At 45.2% G+C, this 26,883-nt stretch overlaps 1 protein-coding gene across 3 annotated transcripts; it reads left to right on the forward strand.

Moving 5' to 3' along the window:
• The first annotated feature begins 15,130 nt into the window (after positions 1-15,130).
• Positions 15,131-26,883, forward strand: PAFAH1B2 (platelet activating factor acetylhydrolase 1b catalytic subunit 2). 3 transcript variants are annotated; one of them, XM_069947097.1, is made up of 6 exons: positions 15,134-15,276; positions 18,254-18,348; positions 18,737-18,826; positions 20,352-20,468; positions 22,544-22,666; positions 25,485-26,883. In XM_069947097.1, the coding sequence occupies exons 2-6, from the start codon at positions 18,268-18,270 to the stop codon at positions 25,761-25,763; spliced, it is 690 nt and encodes a 229-aa protein (XP_069803198.1). In that variant the 5' UTR covers positions 15,134-15,276; positions 18,254-18,267; the 3' UTR covers positions 25,764-26,883. The 3 variants fall into 3 exon arrangements, with proteins under 3 accessions (XP_069803199.1, XP_069803198.1, XP_069803197.1); XM_069947096.1 differs by having other exon boundaries at positions 15,135-15,258; XM_069947098.1 differs by lacking the exon at positions 20,352-20,468 and having other exon boundaries at positions 15,131-15,258.

The following is a 26,883-nucleotide window of genomic DNA, read 5'->3' on the forward strand; positions in this document are numbered from 1 at the left end:
AATTTTCCTGCACATGCAGCGCTTGTGTTATTTACAGTATTCTGACACTGGAGTACCCCTTTAGTATTGTGCACCCCTAAATCCCCATAATAAAAAAAAGTGCTAAAATGAGATCACCAACACATTGTTAAAATGCTACTCAGCATCTTGGGTACACATGGGTACCTTTGTGGCATTGCCATTTAACCTTGTAATATTGTTAAAGCCTTCCATAGTGTTATAGTGGCCAGATCAGCTCCCTCAATGCAATGGTGGAAAGTCGATCTGTTACACTTACCGACCTGGGCCTCAGCAACACTGATCCTGGCAGCAGCCCCTAGCAGTCGAGCTCCGATAGCATAGATTGATGCAGTACAATATGTACTGCAAAGGTCTCTATGAGAAATGCAATCCCCTGGAGGATAAAAAATTTGTGAAATATTTTTTTTTTTTTCATAACAAAATTCCAATGCCTAGTAAAAGTGTAAATCACTGAGTTGTTAAATAAAAAATATAAACAAAAAAAAAAAGAATTATGCTATTCTTAATCTTGCACTGTAAACAGTGTAAGAACAAAAGGCAGCCAAAGTGCAAAATTGCTGATTTTTGGTTACCTAAAATACGGAAAAATTAGAAAAGAAAGTGATCAAAAAAATCACATATACGCAAGCAAAATACTGCCAAAAAATGCCATCTAAAATAGCCCCATAGACCAAAAATAAAAGTGCTATACGGAAAAAAAAGGCTTTAATTTTTAAAAGCAGTACAATAAAATAGCAGTTATATAAAGTACCTATTGTTGTAAGCATAATGTCTTGAGGAACATAGATATCATGTCAATTTTACCACAGGGGGCAAGGCAGGCACAGGCAGGAACATACAGCTCCTCTGGTCATTTATAGGTCTCACTATTTCTTTTGCTGTTTCCTATATAATCAGTGTTGTGCCCATATCTCTTTGACATTTTTTTTAACATTAAAAATATATCCTTGTTGTGTGCATATGTAATATGTATATAATTTAATTGTTACCATTTATGACCAATTTGGCAAAGCTATGTGAAGCGCTGCATGATTATTTGGCACTATACAAATAAAGAATTATTACTATCGTTTCTGAGAAGAAAGGATATGCAAATTAGCTCTCACACCTCTTGGGCAAAGAGATGTCCCTTCAAGTCAATGGTCTGTGTAAGTCTCCACACGCCATCTTGTGGCTGTTGTTGTAAACTACTGTTTCCATATACTTTTGTGAGTGTAATGAGTTCATATACAGTGGTGCCTTGGATTACGAGCATAATTCGTTCCGGGACCGTGCTTGTAATCCAAATCCGCTCTTAAACCAAAGCAAAATTTCCCATAAGAAATCATAGAAATGCAAACAATTGGTTCCACACCCCAAAAATAATGATTTATTATTCTGAATAACAGGTAAATCTAATGAAACAAACATTCAGAAACAGCAGAATATGTGATATTATAAGTTACTGTACAGTAATGAGGAGGATGGAAAACACAAGGGCGGACAGAGACTGCAGGGAGCATGAAGGAATGAGCAGGGCAGATGCGAGCACAGTATAACAGCACTCTCTGTCCAGAGAGAGAGGGGTTACCGCTATGAAGAGATTACCTCCACAGTCCTGTCCCCTGATGCAAGCCCCAGCCTGAAGTGGATCTGCTATGATTTGGAAGGTGAGAGAGACTTCCTGGGTCAGAGTACAGTGTTGTAGACCCCGCTATGCAGACCATGCCCCTCCCCTATTCGCGCTCCCACCCAGTCCAGGGAGCTCTTAAACCAAAGCAATGCTCTTAAACCAAGTCACAATTTTTAAAAACTGTGAGCTCTTAAAGTGTCACTGTCGTGAAATTTTTTTTTGCAGAAATCAATAGTCCAGGCGATTTTAAGAAACTTTGTAATTGGGTTTATTATCCGAAAAATGCATTTTTATCATGAAAAAGCAGTTTGAAGCTCTCCCCCCTGTCTTCATTGTTCTCCTATGGAGAGAGCTAAAGAAAAGACCAAAACAGGACAACAAAGAGTTAATCTACAAATCCCTCACGGGATATCTCCTGTGACAGTCACCAGTGACCTGTCTGAGCTCGGATTACAGCTGTCACCCAGCTCCGTGCCTGTAATCCTCTGTTATCTGCTTTCTGCTGCCGGCTAACTCCCTCCTTCCTCCTCCCCCCTCCCCTCTCCCTAGAGCAGACAGGGTACGTCTCCTGCAACAAGTCACAATTTTCAGATTTTTCAGAGTGGATGAAAAAGAGGAAGGAGGGGGGGACCTGGGAAAAGGCTTTTTACATGCAGATAATGGCAGATTTGGCTAATAAACCCAATTACAAAGTTTCTTAAAATCGCCTGGACTATTGATTTCTGCAAAAAAAAAAAATACGACAGTGACTCTTTAAACCAAAACGCTCTTAAACCAAGTTACTCTTAAACCAAGGTAACACTGTACTACGATTACGCTGACCTCTAGTGTCAAATACTGGTAATGCTTCTCCCATTTATAAAGTTTGTAAACTACATAGTTACCTGTGGCCCTCCAGCTGTTCAAAAATGACAATTCCCATCATGCCTGGACAGCCAGGGGATTGTAGTTTTGCAGCCGATCTTATATCCTATATGGAAGCAGTTTCTTCCCATCAGAATGAAGGACCACACTGTTACTAGAAACAAAACAATGCCACCTGCCACCAGTGAGTGTGTTGGGAGCTGCAGGGCTGCTCATGCCCTGTCCCAGCAGTTAGATATAGTGCTGCATACAGCACTATTGCAGTAGTAGATTTTAATAAGGGCGTTTCGGGCGGCAGCCCGGGGCCCTGAGCTCCTGGGGGGCCCATGACCACCCAAAAAGACTTATACTTTCAGTGGTGTACTGTCTCCTGGCTAGAGTTCTGCCATGATTTGCAAAAATCACCGTTATTTTATGGCAATTTTGCACAAATCAGGACATCATGACATTATCTATCCTGTACTATGAACGTCAGGCTAGTGTTGCCATAGTTACAGTGGGGTGGGGGGGGCAGGCTTGGTGAACAGCCCAGGGCCTATGGTAAAGTTAATCCGCCCCTGCACTATTGGTACTGAGCCTCCCCTGATGTCTAGTCTAATACATTAGTATAGACTATAGACTTTGGGAAGGTGTCAGTAGTGCTCCAGCTGTGGCACAGTATAGCAGAGACACAGACATCTTCCTGCCAATGTAATGTATATTGTACTGCTAATATGAATTGGAAGAGACATCAGGGGAGGCTCAGAATCGCTAGCATTACATGCAGCAGCCTAACAATATGTAACTTTGCTGGGACAGGGCTTGTTCAGTTCCTAACGGAGCCATTGGTGACATAAGAGGGACTATGTAACCCTTATTGCTTCCGTTTAATGTAAAAATGTAAAAAAATATATATAAATACAAATTCAAAAGATACACTGAAATGTGTAATGTGTAATGTGGGCCTCAGGATGCATTAGCATTAAAAAATAGACCTCAGCTGCATTTATCTTCATTGTCACCTTAGGCTGTAGCCACATGGTTGCGGGATCAGTTACTGTGAGTGCAGGATATTCTTTACCACATATCCTATAGGAAGGATATGAATCCAGAAAACTGTCCACTAAGCAATTATGCTTTGACTCAATCAATAATGTATATATATATATATATATATATATATATATATATATATATATATATATATATATATCTCAGAACAGTGCTAATAAAAAGCACAATTAGGTAAAAAATTATGCATAAATAAGCATTAGTCTACATGAAAAATAGGGAATTTATATGAGGGAACAAACATGATTTATTTATTTCTTTAACCCCCTCCCGTCACTGTACAGTTAATAATGTTGCTGCATCCTATGGCCCATGCTGCAGTGACGTTAAAGGACAACTCCCACAAAAATGTTTTTTTGCTCATTTAACACACATTACAAAGTTATATAACTTTGTAATGTGGTTAAATACCCGGCCTGGCCCCCTTCCCCCACTTTCGGACCCCCGACCCCCCACCCCGGAAGTTAAAGAATGTATACATTACCTATTACGATCGTCACGGTCCTCTTCTCCGGGGCGGCATCTGGTGACGACGACGTCAGAGCTGGGGGCGGTCCGGGTCTTCTTCCTCCTCAGCGTCTTCATGCAAAGTGAATGGGGATGAAAAGGCTGCTGGTGCACATGCGCACCAGCAGCCTTTTCATTGGCTGGAGCGCATCACATGGCTTCCAGCTTGCTCAGCCCTGATTGGCTGAGCTTGCTGAAAGCCATGTGATGCGCTCCAGCCAATGAAAAGGCTGCCGGTGCGCAAGCGCACTGGCAGCCTTTTCCATCCCCTGGACCCGGAAGTCGGAGACATCGCTGGATGGCAGACGGCGGCGACGGAGAGGCGGACGGCGGGCGAATCGAGTGGCGATCGTCACCGGAGAGATGGTGAGTATGGTGTCTGTGTGTGTCTGTGTTTTTTTTTTTTTTTGGGGTCCCGCGGGAGTTGTCCTTTAATTTATGATGCAGGATGGCACAGGCACAGAAGCTGTGTCTGTGTCATCCACGGTGAGTCACGGCTGTCAGTGATAGCCGGGGACCCACCGCAACTGTTAGCACCAGAGCTGCGCTCCGGTGTTGACAGTTAAATGTTCATTATTCAGCACGGAGAGAAGAGGCGCGCAAGCCTCCCATGGACTGTCATTAACCCTTAGGGGACACAGCCAGTTTTCATTTTTGCGCTTTCGTTTTTTTCTCCTTGTGTACATAAGGCCATAGTGCCTGCATTTTTCCACCTAGAGACCCAAATGAGCCCTTATTTTTTGCGCAACTAATTTTACTTTGCTATGGCAGATGTAATTTTTGCCTAAAATGTGCCGGGAAACCAGAAAAAAATTATATGCGTGGTGAAATTGAAAAAAAAAAAATGTTTTTTTTTTTTTTTTTTTAATTTGGGTGGGGGGGGGGGGGGTTGTTTTTACCTAGGGTAAAACTGACTTGTTATATATGTTCCTTAAGTTGTTACGATTACAATAATATGTAACATGTATAACTTTTATTTGATGGCTTGTAAAAAATTAAAACCTTTTAAAGAAAATATATGTTCCTTAAAATCGCTCCATTCCCAGGCTTATAGCGCTTTTATCCTTTGGTCTATGGGGCTGTGTAAGGTGTAATTTTTTGCGCCATGATGTGATCTTTCTATCGGTACCTTGATTGTGCATATACGACTTTATATACAACAAAATTTTTTTGCGCTTACGCCATTTACCGTGTGAGATCAGGAATGTGATTAATTAATAGTTCGGGCGATTGCGCACGTGGCGATAGCAAACATGTTTGTTTATTTATTTATTTTTATTTATAAAATGGGGAAAGGGGGGTGATTCAGACTTTTATTAGGGGAGGGGATTTTGTGTTATTAAAAATACATTTTTCTTTTACTTTACACATATACTAGAAGCCCCCCTGGGGGACTTCTAGTATATGCACTCTGATCTCTCATAGAGATCCATGTAGTATAGTTCTACTGCATGAATCCATGAGATTGGTGTTCTATTGCTTTTGGCTGCTGCAGCCAAAAGCAATAGAATGCCGAGCCCGGATCAGCGCCATTACGGCGCAGACCCCGGCCCGGGATGGATGCGGGGATCGCCCCCCCCCCCCCCCCCGCAATCGCACCGCGGGGGGGCGATCCCCCCACCAGGTATTGAGATGAGCAAGTATTTAGAAGCAGCTATCAACTTTGACAGCTGCTTCTACGTACTTAATTAGTGGGCACAGCGATCGGACCGTGCCTGTTAATAGCCGCGATCCCGGGCTACATGCGGCACCCGGGATCGCGGAAGTTCAGAGGGGGGTCACCGCACGACCCCCCTCTGAACTCCCATAGCGGCACGAGGACGTTCAGTAATGTCCTGGTGCAGCTATGGGTTAAGACAGGGAGGCTGGCGACAATTCTGCCACTTTTGCTCCGTGTGTACGCAGCCTTACGGGGCCCTAAATACCATGTGCTTATAACACCTGTGTCTTTCTGTGTATTGGGATACCTCTGGGCCCCCTTAGGCACCATAGCCAGGGTGTGAGCCTATAGCTATACCCTGTTAAAATGCCATTACATACACTCCTTTTGTTGTAAAGATGGCTTCCTTCTCTTGAATGGTTTTAGTTGAATGGTTTTAGTTAATCCAAAGTCGGGAGTCCAGATTATATAAAGGCTGCGTATTCATACATACAGTTATCCCCCCCATGTGCTTCCTTATTGTAGGATAAACAGGAAGTAACTTATTCGCTTCTCTCCATTCGTTCACTCTAAGGGATACTGAATATTTATGCCCCCCTGACATAAACAGGAGTTTAGCCAACATTTAGCCTATGGTTACTAAATGTATCATATGTATGCCATACCCTGTATAAGGACTCTGTACATTACATGTTGTTTTTTGTTACTGTAAAAATTTAAAAACGGAAAAATAAACATAAAAAAAAAATGCCATTACAGCGCTCACAGAGCAAATTCATGGGAATATAACATTTACTTTTAAAGGAGAACTATCATCAGGTTAGAAAAATCTAACCTGCTGGCAGCTCCCTATTGTGCATCGGGCGCTGAGGATGAAGGTATGTCTCTTACTTTCCTCCTCAGCGCCATTCCCATGCTGTTTATTCTGAAATCGTCTGCTCGGTAAGCCATTAGGAGAACTGGAGGCATGGCTACCACCTTCCGAGCACTGATCTGGCCCGCCCTCGGCTGACCACCTCCATTGATGATCATTAGAAGGGGCTGACCCTATAACCCTGCCCCTGCACTGTGATCTGGATTGATAGCTATGCCTCCAGTAATCCTAGCAGCTTACCGGGCAGAGGTTTTCAGAATAAACAGCACGGGATTGATGCCAAGGATGAAGGTAACAGACATGCCTTCATCCTCAGCTCCTTGTGCCCACTAGGGAGCTATCAGCAGGTTAGCTTCGTCTAACCTGCTGATAGTTCCCCTTTAAGAAAGCAAGAAAGAAGAATAGAGAGCTGATCGACCTTTATGAAGAGGAGACGTAAGTGCAAGATTTTATTTCACTGCAGTTACCACATATAAAATCCATACTGACTGCATTACATATGATCTTACTGCTCATAGCTCATCTATTATATTCCTCCTTTTACCAAAAGACAGATCATGTATCACGCCTACATTGCAATGTTTTTTATTTTTGTTTTTTTCTTTATAAAGTGTCCACTTACTATTATGTACTCGTTATTTTGTACATTTTATTTCTAGACTTCTGACAGTAAAATCTATTTCTTATATCACAGATCACTGACCACCTTAAATGGACAGCAAAAAGGCAGTGTGAACCCAGCCTTGAAGGAATGTGAAATACTATGATACATTGTATACAGGGCTTAAAGGGAAATTGTCAGTTAAAATGCAGTGTGAACCCAGCCTTAGAGTACTATTACACTGGCTGATGAAGGCCTGATCAATATTGTAAACGAATGCCGATCTGCTAGATCTGCAAGGCCCCATACTTGTTTAGCAAGGGCTGCACGGACATCGTTAGTGATGTCCGTGCAACTGTTGCCCAAACAGCTCATACATTACTTGTCCACATTCCTGGTTTTCTCCTGGGTTCTGCATGCTTCCCGGTCTGAGCTGACAGGCTGCTCTGAAGCTGCAGCGTGCAGTGCCGGGACATGTGCAGAGCACAAGAGAAGACCGGGAACATGGTCAGGTTATGTATGTATTGTTTCTTCAAACAGACGTTGGCCGCACATCGCTATTACACGTAGCGATGCACGGTCAGTGGCTTTAGATCTGGACCTAAAGAAACGATCAGCTGTTTCATTGGCGGATCATTGTCTCTATTACACGGAGCAATAATCGGCCGATTCAGCAGCATATTGCTCTGTGTAATAGGGTCCCTACCTTCCAATAATGCTCTAGTTATATAAAGAAACAACAGACAAAAGCTTCATCATGCTAGGCTTTAAGCTGTGTTCATGCATTTACAGTTTTGGTTATTGATTTTCTAGGCCCTTAAATTTTGTCTAAATTGGCTGTTTTGACTTTGTCATGTGATCAGTAGAGATGAGCGAATTTACAGTAATAAGGAAACGAAGGGCTTCATTATCTCTGCAATCCGCTCATCAGCATAACAAAAAGTTAGTTTTCCCTCCTTGGTTTCCACCTCCCTCTTCCCAGATTTCATCTCCCCTACAACCACCACCATTTCTATATCTAGACAGACTCATCTCTCATCTCAGCAGTAACAGCCTGCTCAGCCAATCATTGGCCACACTGGTGTCCCGAATCAGTCAGTGATTGGCTGAGAGAGATGTCACTGCAGAACAAGTCTATTTTGAATGTAGGAAGCAGAACAGTGAGCAGAGGATAGAAAATGTAACAGAAGGAGCTGTAGGGAACCCAGGAAGGCACATGCATTTATTTAATACCACCCCTGCAACACATAAAATAAATATGTGCCCAAAATACCTTTATAACTGTTGGCCACCTTCAAAATATCACTTCAAAAGTCCTACGTTAGCATCACTGTTATATGTGGACACACTGGGCAACTTCCCAAAGTTGCATAATTTCTTATCTGTAGTCTGCATGCTTTCACCTACAGTGCCGTCTCATTCAGCATGAAAGCAATGCAACTTGCACTACATTCAAAAGTATGCATGCTGATGAAGAGACAGCCAGCAACTTTTCAATAAAGGTCTATGGAAAACATGCTTTTTGCACCATTAGTACAACGCAATAATAATAATAATAATAATAATAATAATAATAATAATAAAAAATTAAAATGTCACTGTCACCATAAAAACCTATTGGCATTTTAAGTGGCAGCGGCCAAATTATTGATAGCGCTACAATGGCTGAGCACTCTCCCTCCTTCCCACGCCCAATGGTTAGACAAGGTGAACCACTGCATTGTTTAAATTTAATGGTATGAATCGGCTCCATCTATCCACTCCTACCCCCATTATCCATTGCATTGTTTAAATTTCATGGTATGAATTGACTCCATCTATCCACGCCTACCCCCATTATCCATTGCATTGTTTAAATTTCATGGTATGATATCTGGCTCGACTCTTCTCAGCATTGACTTTTATTGCCCTCTTTTCTAAGCAGTGAACCCAAACTGTTTGTTTTTCAATCTTCTCTCTATCAGTTACCCCTGCCCTTTTCAATCTCTTCCCCACCCACTCCATGTTTCATGCCTGGCAGTACTTTTTAGCTAGTTAACTAACTATATAGTGAACTGCTCTGGTCATTCCTGACCATGGTCATTGCTAGGGATGGTCTGAACCAAGTTCGTACAGAGTTCGTACGAACCCGAACCATCCGCAATGATTACCGCTGTCTGCCTGCTCCGTGCTGCGGGCAGATCCAGCGGGAGGAACGCCTGGAAAACTGGGATACAGCCATAGCCATAGGCTGTATCCCAGTTTTCTAGGTGGTCCTCCCGCTGTATCCGCCCACTGCACGGAGCGGGCAGACAGCGGTAATCCGATGTCGAGCGTTCGGGTTCAGCCGAATCCGCACCTCGGCGGGTTTGGACCATCCCTAGTCATTGCTGATCAGTCAAAGTTTCCATTAATTAAAATTAAACTGAAGGTAACTGCATTCCATATACTCCTCTGCTCTCCAAAAATGTTCAACTTTGCTATCACTTTTGCTTCCCTAATACTCAAACTCTGCTCCAAACCCCCAACTCCTACATCAAGCAATAGTCTTTTTATCTCTCCTTCCCTTCTACCTGCTGATCTAACTCCCCCTGCTATCTTTTTCCCATACAATAAACCATGGGATTTAGGGGTAGGGGTTGAGGACGAGGGGTGTCCTCTGCCATCCTTTCACCATTACCTTCTACCTTTTTTCGATGTAGCCGTTTTAAAGGCAGGATTGACCAGGCCTTTCACCAGTAGCTTCTATCCTTCCTTGGATGTTGTTGTAGCTGTTAGGCTAGGGACAGGGAAACACAAGGACAGGTGAGCCCTGAAGCTGGCACCCGCCCCCCTGCCCCTACCTATTTGCCTCAGATGCTCTAATATAGCAAACGGACAACTGGACGGCAGTCCCTGATCTCACTAAAGTGAAAACACAAAACGAAACAAGACAATACACAACACAATGAAGGGAAGTCAGAAATCTGGGTCAAAACCAGCCGAGCAGCAAAGTACAAAATTGTGTCCAAAGGGGTAGTCAAATTGTCAATAGCAAAAGTCAGGTTACCAGAAAATTAATACAGGGAAATGCTAGATCAAGTAACACTAGGGTGAGCTAGGCACTTTCACAGGCAAGAAACATGAGGCAAGTGTAGGTACTTATAGGACTACAAGGCCCAGCCCAGCCCAGATACTGACAGCTAACTGGGACAGTCAGATGTCAGTCACAATCACTCTGATCACAAACACCTAGTGCTGATCTGCTGGGTGAGTGCAACACTGGACTCTGCTATAACCAGGAATAGCAGAGCAGAGTAAAAACATGAAAAGCAGTCTAACTGCTATGGACGCCGAGCTGAGCGCATGACTCGAGTCCTAACAGTAGCCTTTTTGAAGGCAGGATTGACCAGGCCTTTCACCGGTACCGTCTACCTTCCTTGGATGTTGTAGCCTTTTTGAAGGCAGGATTTACCAGGCTCTGGTACAGAAGCTGAAAAAGTACTTCCCATCTGACACCACTAGACATAGTTCTGTGGGCCAAAGAGCGGGGGAGAGGAGCGGTGGAGCAGGCAGCTTGTCAAGGGGCAGGGGAACACTCTCCAAGGCCTTTGACAATTTCATGGTACCCTAGCAAGACTATGTCTACCGTCCCCAGTCTAGACAAAGTAGGGGGGAAGCCTTTAGGAAGATGGTGAGGGAGTTCCTTGCTGACCATACCAACGTCCTTACCGATCACTCTGCTTCCTACTACTGGGTTTTAAAGCTGGGAACGTGGCCCAAACTGGCGCTTTACGCCTTGGAGGTGCTGGCCTGCCCTGCCGCTAGCGTGTTGTCAGAGCGGGTCTTCAGTGCAGCTGGTGCCATCATCACTGATAAGCGCACCCGCCTGTCAACTGACAGCACTGACAGGCTGACGTTTATGAAAATGAACAAAGCCTGGATTTAACCTGAATTCAACTGTCCACCCGGGGAAAGCAGCTCAACATGAAGATTCTTGGTATCTCCTCTCCTCCTCTTCCTTCAATTCTCAGCCAACTGCAAAGTCTTCTTTCGCCATGCAGGGTCTGGCCTAATTATTGGGAGGCTCAATTGCTTCCTCACTCACTTCTAATGGTTCTCTGTGTCCTCACTGCCATGCTCTGACGTCACACTACGTCTGCGGAGGAGCGGGACTGGTTTCCGGGGGCCCGCCGATCGCACCAGCCAGCTGTTTTATTTTATTTTTTTTGTGGTCTAGCCGTGGCTGGGGCCTCACCACCCCCGGTCGAGAGGCAACAGGTGTACCCTTGATGGTGACTGACAGCTGGCCTAGCCAGTTAGCTGTAAGCACCCGGGTTCATGTCCACTAAATATCCCAGCCCCTGGAATCACTCCAATTTTTGGGTGGGCTCACTTGCTTCCTCACTTAATTTTAATGGTTCTCTGTGTGCTCAATGCCATGCAGTGCCCCGCCAACCAGCCAGCTGTTTTATTTTATTTTTTTATCTAGCCGTGGCCTCACCACCCCCGGTTAAGAGGCATCAGGTGTACACTTGATGGCGACTGATAGCTGGCCTAGCCAGTTAGCTGTCAGCACCCGGGTTCATGTCCACTAAATATCCCAGCCCCTGGACTCACTCCAATTTCTGGGTGGGCTCATTTGCTTCCTCACTGACTTTTAATGGTTCTCTGTGTGCTCAATGCCATGCAGTGTCTGGCCTAATTTTTGGGAGGCTAACTAGCTTCCTCACTCACTTTTAATGGTTCTCTGTGTGCTCACTGCCATGCTAGGTCTGGTATAATTTTTGGAAGGCTGACTGGCTACCGCTTCTACCTTGTTCACTCTGTCCTCACCGCCATGCAGTGTCAGGCTGAAATTTTTGGCTGGTTCATGATATGTTACAGTACCTCTGTTTTAATGGTTCCCTGCCTGTGTTCTCACTGCCACGCGGTGTCATTTGGGAGTTTTTGGGTGGTCCATATGCCTACCTCTGTTTTAACCAGGCTGTTGCACAGAATTAGGCATATTGGTGCCAATAGGCAGCCTCAGAGGCATGCATACATGCTGCCCCTGCTGTTTCCTGTCCATTTCCGTTGTGTTTCCATCAATTTTTGAGGTTGACAGGTTTTCACATGACCTTCCCTCTACCGAACTTGAGTCTCCTGCAAAAAAGCACGAGTCTCCCATTGACTTCAATGGGGTTCGTTACTCGAAAAGAGCACTCGAGTATCGGGAAATACTCATCTCGAGTAACGAGCACCCGATTTTAGTACTCGCTCATCACTAGTTGTGATTTATTTTTGTATTTTTAGTATAGGCAATAGTAGAGTGTCACAAATAAGTATGGCCTCTATAATCATATGGAAAATCAAAAGATATGGTATAGATACCTGAAAACTTTATAGCAAGTAAGCAATGAATTATAGTCACTAATGTTCAAAAAAGGCCATACATCCATGCCATCAATTTCCACAGAGATAATGCATTAGTGTGCTCTATACCATTCACTGAATGAGTGTTTATAACATGAGAAGCTGTTCCACATATAATACTACTACAAAAATGACCACTATCCCTGCTTCTTTCTAGTGGCTGTCACCTGTTAATAACAGCCAGTTATCATTGATGACATTATATATCCAGAGCGCTAAGAGCCAGATTAGCTTCTTTTTATTAGAGGTTTCCCCTGATGAACCTAATTTAATCAGATTAGGGAAATATGTTGGGATATGTTTGTTTAGGGTCTTTACAAAATACTTACAGGTCTCCGCCTTGGACATGAGTGCTTCTGCTTCATTCTACTCTACTATTCTAGTAAAGATAACCAATTGAAGTACTCAACTATCTTCATTGGGCCCATAGAGATGAATAAAGAAGCAGCACAAATATCAGTCAATGGCTCCATTCCAATAGGTAGGGGGTATATCATTGGGGTTGGATAGGTTATGAGTGTTATTGGAGGGAACACCTCTTTAGGTATGGTCATTTACTTCCATCATGGCAGTAGCCAATTTTGGCTTACATGATTCTTTACCATCTCCAAGGAAGAAGAGGGTCCCAAAATTGTAGAATCCACTGCAGGCTAGTTCTCAAACTCTGACTTTCAAAAAACACCCATATGGTGTCTCTCTTGTCTGGTTTGCTGGTGACATGTGACTATTCACAAGACACACATACACAACATCCTATACATAATGCACGCATGCACCACATATACTATACACAATGCACGCATACATCACATGTACTATCCACAAGACACACATACTCCACATCCTATACATTAGGGGCTCTCAACTGGCGGACTGCGGAGGCCAGCTCTCCAGACCCCTGCTGCGCTCTGCACAGTACCTATGAGCGCTTGTAACAAGCGCTCATAGTTACTGCGCAGCAGCACTAACAGAGAGGGAGCCATTGGCTCCCTCCCTGTCAGCCACTCTTGTGGCCATAGCAGTCACAAGAGGCCTGATTCTGATGCGGGCGCTTGAGTGAGGTCATTGGAGCGCCTACGCCAGGACAAGGGGAGTGCGGCCACAAAAGAGGAAGAGAAGAGAAGACACCCGGACCCAGGTGAGTATAAGTGTTTGTTTTTTTATGTTATATGGGGGAGCATAGGGGTGCTATACTACCTGAGTGAACAAAGCAGGGGTCTATACACTACTAGGGGGGTGCACAGGGGGGCTATATGGGAGGGGGAGCACACAGGGGGTCTAAATACTACTGGGGGAGCACACAGGAGGTCTATATAGTACTGGGGGAGCGCACAGAGGGGCTATATACTACTGGGGAGTGCACAGGGGGGCTATATACTACTGAGGGAGCGCAGGGGGCTATATACTACTGGGGGAGTGTTCAGGGGGCTATATACTACTGGGGGAACGCATGGGGGCGATATACTACTGGGGGAGTGCACAGAGGGGTGATATACTACTGCGGGAGTGCACAGAGGGGCTATATACTACTGGGGGAGCGCACAGGGGTCTATATACTACTGGGGGAGTGCACAGGGGTCTTTATACTACTGGGGGAGTGCACAGGGGTGCTATATACTACTGGGGGAGTGCACAGGGGGGCTATATACTACTGGGGGAGCGCACAGGGGGGCTATATACTACTAGGGGAGCGCACAGAGGGGCTATATACTACTAGGGGAGCGCACAGGGGTCTATATACTACTGGGGGAGCACACAGGGGTCTTTACACTACTGGGAAGCGCACAGGGGTGCTATATACTACTGGGGGAGTGAACAGGGGGGCTATATACTCCTGAGAGAGTGCACAGGGGGGCTATATACTACTGATGGAGCCCACAGGGGGCTATATACTACTGGGGGAGCTGCACAGGGGTCTATATACTACTGGGCGAGCACACAGGGGGTCCATACACTACTGAGGGAGCGCACAGGAGGGCTATATACTACTGGGGGAACGCACAGAGGGGTTATATACAACTGGGGGAGCACACTGGGGGACTATATAAGGGCTGGTGAGAGAAAATTCCAATTTTCCACTAAGCAGCAGCAATTCTGTAAGTAAATAGTCCAACAACGTTTGTGAAAAGTAACCAAACACATTTACTACTGATGTTCGTACACAGCACAATTTACACAAGACACCACATATACTATATACACAAAGCACACACTCCGCTGGTACTATACAAAGGGAATTTATCAGTCAATATGCTATAGACTATAAACTATGCTATAGTTGTCATAAAACGGTCCAAAATGCTACTTTTTTTAGCGCCAGAAAAATACACGATTTCCCCCACACTATTACTGTGGTGAGGTCACGCGCATGCGCGCTCCCGGCATGCACTAGCTGTAAAAGGGTCACACACGTGATGTACTACACACTACATACAGCACATAACCATGTTTTAATAACTCTTTTTCCGTAGTAGCCCCGCCCACACAGACGCCACGCCTCTTTGCTTCTCTTACATCATTCATCTCATTGAGCGGCGCAGGGGGCACTGTCTAATACGTCACTTCCGAGATCTGTCATTGGTCCAGCCATTCCTGGCCAGAGCAGACGGAAGTGACGTAGAGAGTGGCCGGAGCGCCAGCAGGAGTCGAACCGGGGAACCCTCAGACCGGAAGGGGTGGAGTTACCGGAGAACCGAGTGAGTGACGTCATCAGAGTAAGCATTGTCAGCTCTTCTGGATGAGCTGTGTATATAGGTATATAGTGGTGTGGTGTGAGCGCGGGAGGGGAGGGCTGGCTCCCATTGTGTGTGGTGTATGGGTGGAGGAGCCCTGGTTCCCTCCTGTACAGGCTGGACGCCTCATGGATCCTTCTATCACTGGGCTCTGTACACACAGGAGGAGCGATCAGCGGGAGGACTATTGCTGTGTGGCTGCAGCCATAGCAGTGTGTGGAGATAGCCCTGGACCCAGCCAGCTCTCCCAGCATCTGTGTGATGTCATCGGTCTCAGCATCTGTGTGTGATGTCATTGGTCTCAGCATCTGTGTGTGATGTCATCGGTCTCAGCATCTGTGTGTGATGTCATTGGTCTCAGCATCTGTGTGTGATGTCATCGGTCTCAGCATCTGTGTGTGATGTCATCGGTCTCAGCATCTGTGTGTGATGTCATCGGTCTCAGCATCTGTGTGTGATGTCATTGGTCTCAGCATCTGTGTGTGATGTCATCGGTCTCAGCATCTGTGTGTGATGTCATTGGTCTCAGCATCTGTGTGATGTCATCGGTCCCAGCATCTGTGTGTGATGTCATTGGTCCCAGCATCTGTGTGTGATGTCATTGGTCTCAGCATCTGTGTGTGATGTCATTGGTCCCAGCATCTGTGTGTGATGTCATCGGTCCCAGCATCTGTGTGTGATGTCATCGGTCTCAGCATCTGTGTGTGATGTCATCGGTCCCAGCATCTGTGTGTGATGTCATCGGTCCCAGCATCTGTGTGTGATGTCATCGGTCTCAGCATTTGTGTGTGATGTCATCGGTCCCAGCATCTGTGCGTGTGATGTCGTCGGTCCCAGCATCTGTGCGTGTGATGTCGTCGGTCCCAGCATCTGTGCGTGTGATGTCGTCGGTCCCAGCATCTGTGCGTGTGATGTCGTCGGTCCCAGCATCTGTGCGTGTGATGTCGTCGGTCCCAGCATCTGTGCGTGTGATGTCGTCGGTCCCAGCATCTGTGCGTGTGATGTCGTCGGTCCCAGCATCTGTGCGTGTGATGTCGTCGGTCCCAGCATCTGTGCGTGTGATGTCGTCGGTCCCAGCATCTGTGCGTGTGATGTCGTCGGTCCCAGCATCTGTGCGTGTGATGTCGTCGGTCCCAGCATCTGTGCGTGTGATGTCGTCGGTCCCAGCATCTGTGCGTGTGATGTCGTCGGTCCCAGCATCTGTGCGTGTGATGTCGTCGGTCCCAGCATCTGTGCGTGTGATGTCGTCGGTCCCAGCATCTGTGCGTGTGATGTCGTCGGTCCCAGCATCTGTGCGTGTGATGTCGTCGGTCCCAGCATCTGTGCGTGTGATGTCGTCGGTCCCAGCATCTGTGCGTGTGATGTCGTCGGTCCCAGCATCTGTGCGTGTGATGTCGTCGGTCCCAGCATCTGTGCGTGTGATGTCGTCGGTCCCAGCATCTGTGCGTGTGATGTCGTCGGTCCCAGCATCTGTGCGTGTAATGTCACAGTGTAGTAAAAATGGCCCCATTATCCCTTGCATGCTGGATTTTTTGTTGCCCCTGTAAAATGTCGGCTCTCGTCTGCTTCACGGCTTCCTAACACTAGTATGAGATGTGGCTTTCCGTGTAGGAAGATGGGAGGGTGGCATGAAGATGGGGGCTCCTGAGGATTAAAGGGACTGTCCTTAAAAAAGCTACTTTCTTCCAGTTACAGCACCACTCTTCTCCACAGATTGTGTGCAGTATTTCAGCTCCGTTCCATTGAAGTGATAGAAACTAAGTTGTAGTACCACACCCCACCTCAGCACAGGTGTGGCGCTGTTTTGATAAGAAGGCAGTTTTTTTTGCTCCTGATAATCTCTTTGAGGCTGTCTCTGAGGGCAGCATGGCTTCATCCTCACTGTGCTCCAGGCTGGTGTCACTCAGGCACGATACAGGTCTGTAGCCCAGGACTGACCATGTGATGACCTGAACCCACAGCTGTCAGTCTGGGTCATCAGGCCATAATACAGATGTAAAAAAAAAAAAAAAACTTTCTGGAGTAAGGGTGCCAAACTCCAGCCCTCTAACTGTTGCTAAACTACAACTCCCATCATGCCTGACTGGCCACAGCTGTAGCTATTGTTATGAGGTGGGAGTCCTGTGTATTCCTGAGATGTAGGCTGTCGTCTGCCACTGACAGCTTTATTTCTATTACTGTGCATAGCGACTTCTTGTAACCTGAAGCACAGTCAGACATGAGTGAGGCATGGCGGGAGTCAGCTGCTCGCAGAAGCCTGGGTAATGGGGCGGACAGGTAGTAATTGTAGACACACGCCACTATTACCATAGGTGTCATCTGCCTCCATCTATGTTGTAATGACACCTGGGGCACAGGCTGAGCCGGCAGCGACCGTGTCCTCATCTTTTCATGTTCTCATTGTAGCAGTGCAGACATCGCTAGAGCACGGACGCAGCTGGTAACTACTCCAAGACACTTGTACACCGCCAGATTACAGCTGCTACAGAACTGTATATACTGTGACATCTATGACATAAATATCCCAGGAAGCATGGCTTGTATGGGAGAATATGGTGCATCGCAGAGTGCCTGTGGGTCTGCGTCCATACACCTAACAACAATGATGCTGAGTAGCCCTGGAAGCATACAGACAGGACTAGACAAGATGATCAAGGAGCACAACTCCATTACAGGCCTTCCACATTTAGGCCTTAGACTAGACAGTCTAACAATGTGCCTGAGCCACTGTGATAAATCTTGTAGACTGTCTAGTTTGTGTTTACTTTGTGCAAGGAAATAAGCCGCACATAGTCGCTAGTAGACTACATTTAGCCCTTTAAACTCAATTGTTCAGGAGTACGAGGAGCATGTTTATATATACACCTATTTGACAGGTTGCCAAAGTACACAGGCAAAAGCAAGGCGGGAAAGTGCTGTAACCAGAACTGATATATAATCTACTGTCTTTCCTTTACAGTCCGATTTTCTACAATGAGTCAGGGGGACACCAACTCTGCTGCTGTCCCTCATGCTGCTGAGGATATACAGGGTGATGGCCGCTGGTTGTCTCAGGTACGAGAGCTGCAAGTGATCACCAGTTATATTCAACAGGGATGGGGAATATTCAGCCCTCCAGCTGTTGCTACACTACAACTCCCTTCATGCCTGGACTGCTAAAGCTTTGTCTGTCCAGACATGATGGGAATTGCAGTTTTTCAACAGACAGATGACGGACAAGCATTAAATCGGTTTTAAAGAGAGATGGGGCTCAGTATGTAAGCCCACTGCTGCCTATGGTATGCCATTGCAAGGTGCTGGTGGTTTTCCATGGCAGTAGAGAGCCTAACAAAGGTCCCGTGTCTATGTCTAGCAGCACATCGGGACCAGATTATCAGGGGGACAGAGGTGCGGGGTAAGATGTGGTGAAAATAAAAATTGCTCCTCCTCTTGACTCCTACAGCACAACAGGTTTGTCTTAGACTGCAAGGACAAGGAGCCGGATGTTTTGTTTGTTGGCGATTCCATGGTTCAGCTACTGCAGCAATATGAGGTAAGGGTCTCTTTTATGTATGGTCTGGTTGCACTTGGTGTAAGTTTTAGGCCAGTGTTCCCTCAACCTGTGTTGAAAAACTACAGCTCCCATCATGCCCTGACAGGGAATTGTAATTTTGCAACAGCTGGAGAGCCACAAATTGGGGACTGCTTTTAGGGAAATCCACAGCAGCCAGGAACCATACATAATTCTGGAGAAAGCCATGTAGTTGTTTCCAGCCCTAGATGGTGCTCCCTGCTGCCACATCTGTGTGTGTAAGCACATGCCCAGATCCGGAGCAAGCCCCCAGACCAATCACAACCAGGACATACAGCAGTTTTCTCTGGAGTACCCCTTTAAGGAGCTTTACTTTGTTCCTGTACTTGGGAATATGAATCCAACAAGTCTGTGAAGAAAAGGTATGGAGGATGTTAGTGTCAACAGTGACATGCACTGGGGATGAGAAGATTCTACAAATTCTCAAGGGCAGTTTGCCGAGACCTTATCACACTGAGGCATTGAGTTTCTCAACGTAGAACTTAGCTGTCCTTGGCCTTGCATTGGTTTGGCCCTGGCTTTTAGTTATGATTTATAAATGAAAGCGTGCCCCTCTGGAGGGGGCAGACTGAGAGAAATCCTGTTTCATTCATTCATTTTATTTTCCAACATGACATATATAGCAATAGAGTGTGACCAGTAAAGATGAGCGAACCTGGAGCATGCTAGAGTCCATCCGAACCCGAACGTTCGGCATTTGATAAGCGGTGGCTGCTGAACTTGAATAAAGCCCTAAGGTTATGTGGAAAACATGGATATAGTCATTGGCTGTGTCCATGTTTTCCAGACAACCTTAGAGCTTTATCCAAGTTCAGCAGTCCCCACTAATCAAATGCCGAAAGTTCGGGTTCGGATGGACTCGAACCCGAACCCGTTTCTCTCATCTCTAGTGACCAGCATTGTGGAAAGTATACGATCTGGACCCTGGCTGAGGCTGAGCTGTCTCATTACGAGTCCTCCATAGACCAGTAAGGGGGCATTGAGGACTTGCTGTATATTTCCCACGCATTCTAGGGCTCTTTCTGCCTTTTTTAGTTTCTGGATACCATCGTGTTGCTATGTCAGCTGGGGGTCTACCATTTATTTTAGCCTATTAGGTGTAACACTAGCAAACCTAAAAGTGGCCATACACCACCCCCAATATTTTCTCCATGTATGCTTCCTATATAGGGAGGGAGGGGGTTGCTGGCATGCAGACAGCCTTAAAACAATAAGGTCAGGCACCGAAAATTCTGCACACCAGACCCCTCACCCCACCAACATCATATATCAGTGGAGAGGAGGGAGGGAGCCGTGCAACTTTGACAGCTGGAGGAACCTGTTAATGGCAGTCTGATAGGGTTAATATTTGGAAACTAACATCATATGACACCGTTTATTGCTGACTTGACGGGTTATTCAATGATAGATTTACAAAGCTCTAGGATATTTTGCTGCTTGGTTTTGATCTAGCATCTTTTTTAATATTTTTTTTTTCTTTTTGCAGATTTGGAGGGAACTGTTCTCTCCACTTCATGCACTTAATTTTGGTATTGGGGGAGACACAACGCGCCATGTCCTCTGGAGGCTTCGAAATGGAGAACTAGAGAATATCAAACCTAAAGTAAGAAAATAGAATAAAAAAAAAAAAAAAAAAAGAATCCCTGCCCTGACATTTGTTGCAGAAAATAAGCTGTGCTGTCTGCTGGTATAATGCCATGGCAGTATGGCACGGATATATCATTCATGATGGGCAATGGAAGCGTAATATCTTAAAAAAAAAAAAAAAAAAAAAAAAAATGGGATTAGCAAAAGTGAACTTTTGGACAGACTAGGCAAAAAGTATTGTCGGAGGACATATCCAAAGCAGATAGAAGCAAACCTCTACTGTGGGGACTTTTGGCGTGTGAGAATAAAGGACAACTCCAGTGTTTTTTTTTTCTTCAGGCAATTAAAGCACATTACAAATTTATATGACTTTGGTATGTGCTTTTATCGCCCCCCCCCCTTACCGATTGGCTGAGCAAGCTGTCAGTCATCTGACGCTCTCCAGCCCCATGTGAGACATCAGCAGATGATTCACAGCTTGCATAGCTCTGATTGGCTGAGCAAGCTGTCAGTTATGTGATGCTGCCGGCCAAAGATCAAGGAGGTGCTGAAGAGAAGACACTGACTGGAGCTCCAGAGACCCGCGATCAGCAGGAGATTCGGACAGCGATGGACCCAGGAGTGAGGGTGAGTATAGAAACTGTGTTTGCCCCCCTTAGTGCAGGAGTTGTCCTATAACCCACTCCCTGTCAGCGAATATACAGCCTAGCGTAGGGCAGAGGAGAAAAGCAGTAATGCCATGTATGAAGAATGCTTGGCTGGTGGAACGAGTGCTAAAAAATTGTCTCTGGTCGCTATAACTATTATGAGCACATTTGGACATCTGAGCAGTGTCCTCTGTAAACCACACCTTATTACAGGTTATTTAGAAGATTACATAAATCGGAGTCTACTAAACACTGTGACATGTCTTGTGTTTTGTGCAGGAAAAAAAATGACTCTTACACAGCCTTTTTGGTGAAATAAGTGATAAATTCCTCCCCTGAGTCATTCCCAACTATATGTATACGTCGGCCAGCTGTTAAGGAGGCGGGTGATTTACATACTTGAAGCGGTCTGAAAGATCCGCCGGGAGTATGAATTCACAAGTAACTGCCAGGACCTTGGATTGTAGCGGTTCTCACTGCAAAACTCGCAGTGACATTTCCGCTGCGATCCGTCTTGTGTGAAGCACCCTTACACTGGAAAAACAGCTCTAAAGCCTTGGCCACTAGGTGTCTCCCTTCTCTGCAATCTGCTGTTTACTGTTGGATTTCTATCTCTACTAAGGGTGCGTTCACATGTATCCTATACGCAGAGGATTTCACGCTGCAATTTCACTGCAAAATGCACTGTGGATACCTTCCCTGTCATTTTTAATGAGATTACATACTCACAGTGGGATTGTCATCCCACTGCGAGTATGTAAAGGCCGCCACCTGGAACATACTTTACCTAATCCACGCTCCGGCTGCACCTGAGGCTCCCAGCTCCTGGAGGTCCCGCTTAGCTAATCAGTGACAGGGGCGGGGCCGTGCACTGATTGGCTAAGCGGGACCTTTGTGAAACGGGAGCGTGGATTAGGTAAAGTTCTGAGCGGCGGAGGGGTTAAGGGGGGGTGGCCTTTACATACTCGCAGCAGGATGACAATCCCCCTGCCAGTGTGTCCTCTCATTGAAAATGACAGGGAAGGTATCTGCAGCGGATTTTGCAGTTGATACGGTACGTGTGAATGCACTCTAAAAGACAGACCAAGTCTTTCCAGACCAAAAGACAGAATGTGGGAGTAGGGCTGGCCATGTGCTATATACAGAAGAGAGGAATACAGAAAAAGCAGTCCTGGGATAAGTGAAGCACGTGGTCATCCTGTTCAGTGCTCTTTCACCAGCATGATGTCATATATAGCAAGTATGTGCTGGACAGGCAACTATGAGAAATAGCTGTGCACCATGAAGGGGAGTTATCAAAAGCAGGGAGAGTCCTAACTTCTTGCAAAACAATGCAGGTTTATAAAAATCCCTTGAAATAACAGGCATGCTATATACGGGTCAGTGGTTTTGATGCGGTAAATTAAAGAAAAAAAATATTTTCTTTTTATCTTTTACTCAACAGGTTATTGTCTTGTGGATTGGCACTAATAATCATGAAAACTCAGCTGACGAAGTTGCAGGTGGAATAGAAGCTATCATAAAACTCATCAACACACTTCAACCGCAGGCGAAAATAATTGTCATGGTATGTAGAGGTCACCTGGAAAAAATAAGGGGTCACCTACATGTTCCTACACACAGCAGTTAATGTCCTGGCACCAATATTGTTTTCTTTCCTGGATGCCAGGCTGGTATGTTCATATATCCATCACAGGAGTGTTGTGGGGTACCTGAGAATGTGTTACCGTCACTATATTTTTAGGATTATTAGGTGTCTGAAAATAGGGGAGAAAATGCTTTATACTACTTCTCCACTGGTAAGTGCTTTACTACACTTGGCTATCCAAGTAAGGTCTGTTTAACCCAAACATAATATGAGGGCATTCATGAGTCTGTATTTTGGCCTATCCCATCCTGACCACGCATGTAACCACCTAAACTGACAGTATCATAAATCCTATGATAAAATCCTATTGTGGCGGCAGGCTTACCTTTATTACACTTGTGAGAAACTAGCCTTAGAGTGCATTCACACGTACAGGATCAGCAGCAGATTTTATGCTGTGTTCAGTTATTCAGATCAAATCAGCACCATCAAATCTGCTGCAATACGGTATGTGTGAAGCTACCCTTAAAGGGGTTTACTGGGCATAACAGGCTAATCAGCTGTTCAGTGCCTGCATTACACAGTGAACAGAGCCAGAAGCAGTGCCATTTACTGTGTAGTGGTGGTGACGTGTAACTGCAGGTCTAGCCGTTACTGAGTGAAACGTGACAATTAGCTTTTGGACCGTTCTCTGTGTAGTATGGGCGCCAATCATGTTTTGCTTTAAAAGCATTTTTGTGAAAAAATATCATCTTGATTGTTTTGTGTGCTGTGACCCTCACAGATCACTAGAACAAGGGTGAAGAAGCATGCAGGGTGAGCCCTTCTCCCCCTGTTTTGCTCCTCGCCGCAGGAGTTGGATTCTATGAACGGTGTAGGGAGTCTATCTATCTATTGCTATGTAATGCCTGCCCTGTACTTTACTTTTAAGATTTTGGGAATTGTATTTTTGTTTTTAAATGGGTTATCCAGTGCTTCAAAAACATGGCCACTTTCTTCCAGAGACAGCGCAACTCTTGTCTCCAGTCCAGGTGCGGTTTGCAATTAAGCTCCATTTACTTCAATAGAACTGAGAGGCAAAACTCCCACCCAAACTGGAGACAAGAGTGGTGCTGTCTCTGGAAGAAAGTGGTCATGTTTTTGTAGCACTGGATAAGCCCTTTAACCCTTAGACGACCCTCGACGTAGGGTTACGTCATGGAAGTCTGTCCCCAGACGACCCATGACGTAACCTTACGTCCTGGGTGTTTTTCCCGCTATGAAGCGCGCTCCGGAGCGGAGCGCACTTCATAGCAGGTGGGGGCCGACTGCAAACAGCAGCCAGGACCTCACCGGTAATGACACGCTGCAGCGATCGCGCTGCCGCGTGTCGTTAACCCCTTAAACGCCGCGACCGCGGCGTTTAAGTGTAAGTGACAGGGGGAGTCCCCTGTCACTTACCGATCGGGACCCCCGCAGTGTGACTGTGGGGGTCCCGATCGGTAAAACGGACTGCCGGAGGTCTCTCACCTGCCTCCGTGCGGTCCGATCGGCGATCTGCTACACTGAGCCTGCACAGGCAGGCTCAATGAGCAGATCGCCGATAACACTGATCAATGCTGTGCCTGTGGCATAGCATTCATCAGTGTAGCAATCAAAGTAATGTATGTACAAGTCCCCCAAAGGGACTTCAAAAGTGTAAAAAAAAAAAAGTTCAAAACACTATTACACTACCCCAAAACCCCTCCCCCAATAAAAGTCTAAATCACCCCCCTTTCCCATTATATAAATAAAACATATAAAAATGAATAAATCGATAAACATATAATATACCGTAGCGTGCGTAATTGTCCGATCTATTAAAATATAACAAGCGTCATTGCGACCGGTAAACGGCGTACACGAAAAGAGGGGAAAAAGTGCGCAGATTACCGATTTTATGTTACATTATATGTTAAAAAAATCAATAAAAAGTGATCAAAACGTCCGATCTTCACAAATATGGTATTAATAAAAACTAGAGATCATGGCGGAAAAAATGACACCCCATACAGCCCCGTAGGTGAAAAAATAAAACCGTTATAAGCGTCACAATAGGCCCATTTTATTAATATTTAATTGCCAAAAAAAAGGATTTCATAAAAAAATACATATATAACATCTGAAAATCTGTGAATCTGAGAATCTGTGTAACCTGCATATGGTTGTGTTCAGGCTAACCTATAGAATAATAGTGTCATGTCGCTGTTACCATATAGTGCATTACGTAGACACAGTAACCCCCCAAACGTTACCATATTGCATTCTTATTTACGATTTCACCTATTTATATCTTCTTAAATAATATATTTGGAATTCCATCATACATGTTATGGTAAAATGAATGACGCCATTACACAGTACAACTATTCCTGAAAAAAACAAGCACTTACATGGCTTGTAGATAGAAAACTGAGAGTGCTAGAGCTCTTAGAAGGGGAGGAGGGAAAAACGAAAGCACTAAGATCAAAATTTGCGCGGTCCACTGGGTCATTTTGGGCCTGGTCCTCAAAGGGTTAATACACTGTCCATGAAATTATTGCATACCCACACATACATCTGATATCATTATTCCTGGGATCCTACTGTTGTTGTAAGAAACTGGATGTCATATGCTCTTTTTAGCATAATGCTTTGTTGCTATTAAAAAAAAAAAAAAAAAGTCTCATAGTCCAAATACGGTTTATTTGAATAATAACAGTAAAATCTCACTTTTTGTGGAACGTTTTCTCAGCAATATTCACACGTGGTTTTGATATATGTAAATATTCTTCTTCAGGGATTATTACCCCGTGGTGAGAAGCCTAACCCACTACGTGAGAAGAACACCCGGGTGAACCAGCTGCTGCGCTCATGGCTTCCACGTCTTCCTGGAGTTCAGCTCCTGGATGTAGATTTTGGATTTGTCCACTCAGACGGCGCTATATCTCGACATGACATGTTTGATTTCCTCCATCTCACGGCTGCTGGTTACGCCAAGGTCTGTAGGCCTCTTCATGAACTGATTATGCAACTCCTGGAGGAGACCCCAGAGGAAAAACAAGTCACTCTGGCCTGATCCCCCACATTCCTCTTCATCCTGTCGTCAGTGTTACATCATTGGCTGCCCCCCTTCGCTCACTACTATTGCCTCAGCTGTATATCTACATGCTCAGTGTATATACACAGAACTCGTACACATCTGCCGAAACCTAACTTTTCCTGCTCTTCCCTGTTATTGTCTCCCATATTATTGGACACTTATGTCCCCAGTAGCGTCTGAGGTGCAGAATGATATATGGATCCTACAAGTGGAAGCAGCAAGAAGGCTACAATCACGGAGTAGACTCTGTAAATCCTTGAGAAATCCAGTGTACAGCGACTGTGATGCCCTCAGTGGGATGAAATGATGTGATGTGTAGTATATATGTAGATGCTAACGTTCAGGACACCACTCCACAAGTAACAGCTGGCTGGCCTGTTGTGTATTTTTTTTCCCTTTTGCTTAGCATTGAATCTGACTGGTGTCTGCAAGGGTCTGCATAGGTATTTGGTGAGGCTAAGTGGCGTGTAGCGGCTACCTCTGGCATGAGAAGATTAACATGCAAAAAAACTGGAGCAAGTTTCTAAAGCCTAGCATTAATAGTGTCTCCGCTGTGAAGTGATTTCAAGTTAACTTCTTCCTTGCCAGCGCAAGCTACGCCATCTTGCAGTTACTCCTAGTTTATTTTATAATATGATAAATTTGTTCTTTGACAGTCCACTTGCTGTGCAGTATATGCACAGTCTTGGAAATGTGTGAAAAAAAAAATATATATATATGTAATGCTTGAATGAATTGTATGCTCGATAGCTTCGGTCTAGCCAGGGACCAAAGCTGGAAAATGACCCTCTGTGCTAAGGTCATCAGCAGAAAGACATGGGCATTATGGGTAACAGCATGCGGCTTAGAGAAGAAGCATAGAGCAATATGTAATATAGCCATAACACAATAAAGTATATGTATGGTGCAAAATTAGGGCCAAGAAAAGCTGCAGATAGTGGGGGTACCCTATAGTCTATAAAAGATGTCTGTACAGCTTTAAACCTCATTTCGTAGATCTCACATCTATAGAGCTTATGCTTCGATGTATGGCGTAATGAATCGATTGTCCGTTCTCGTTGTTGTGTGCGTATGGAGCGGAATTATAAAGATAACA

Source organism: Dendropsophus ebraccatus, chromosome 12 (assembly GCF_027789765.1).
Source record: "Dendropsophus ebraccatus isolate aDenEbr1 chromosome 12, aDenEbr1.pat, whole genome shotgun sequence".
Lineage (NCBI taxonomy): Eukaryota > Metazoa > Chordata > Amphibia > Anura > Hylidae > Dendropsophus > Dendropsophus ebraccatus.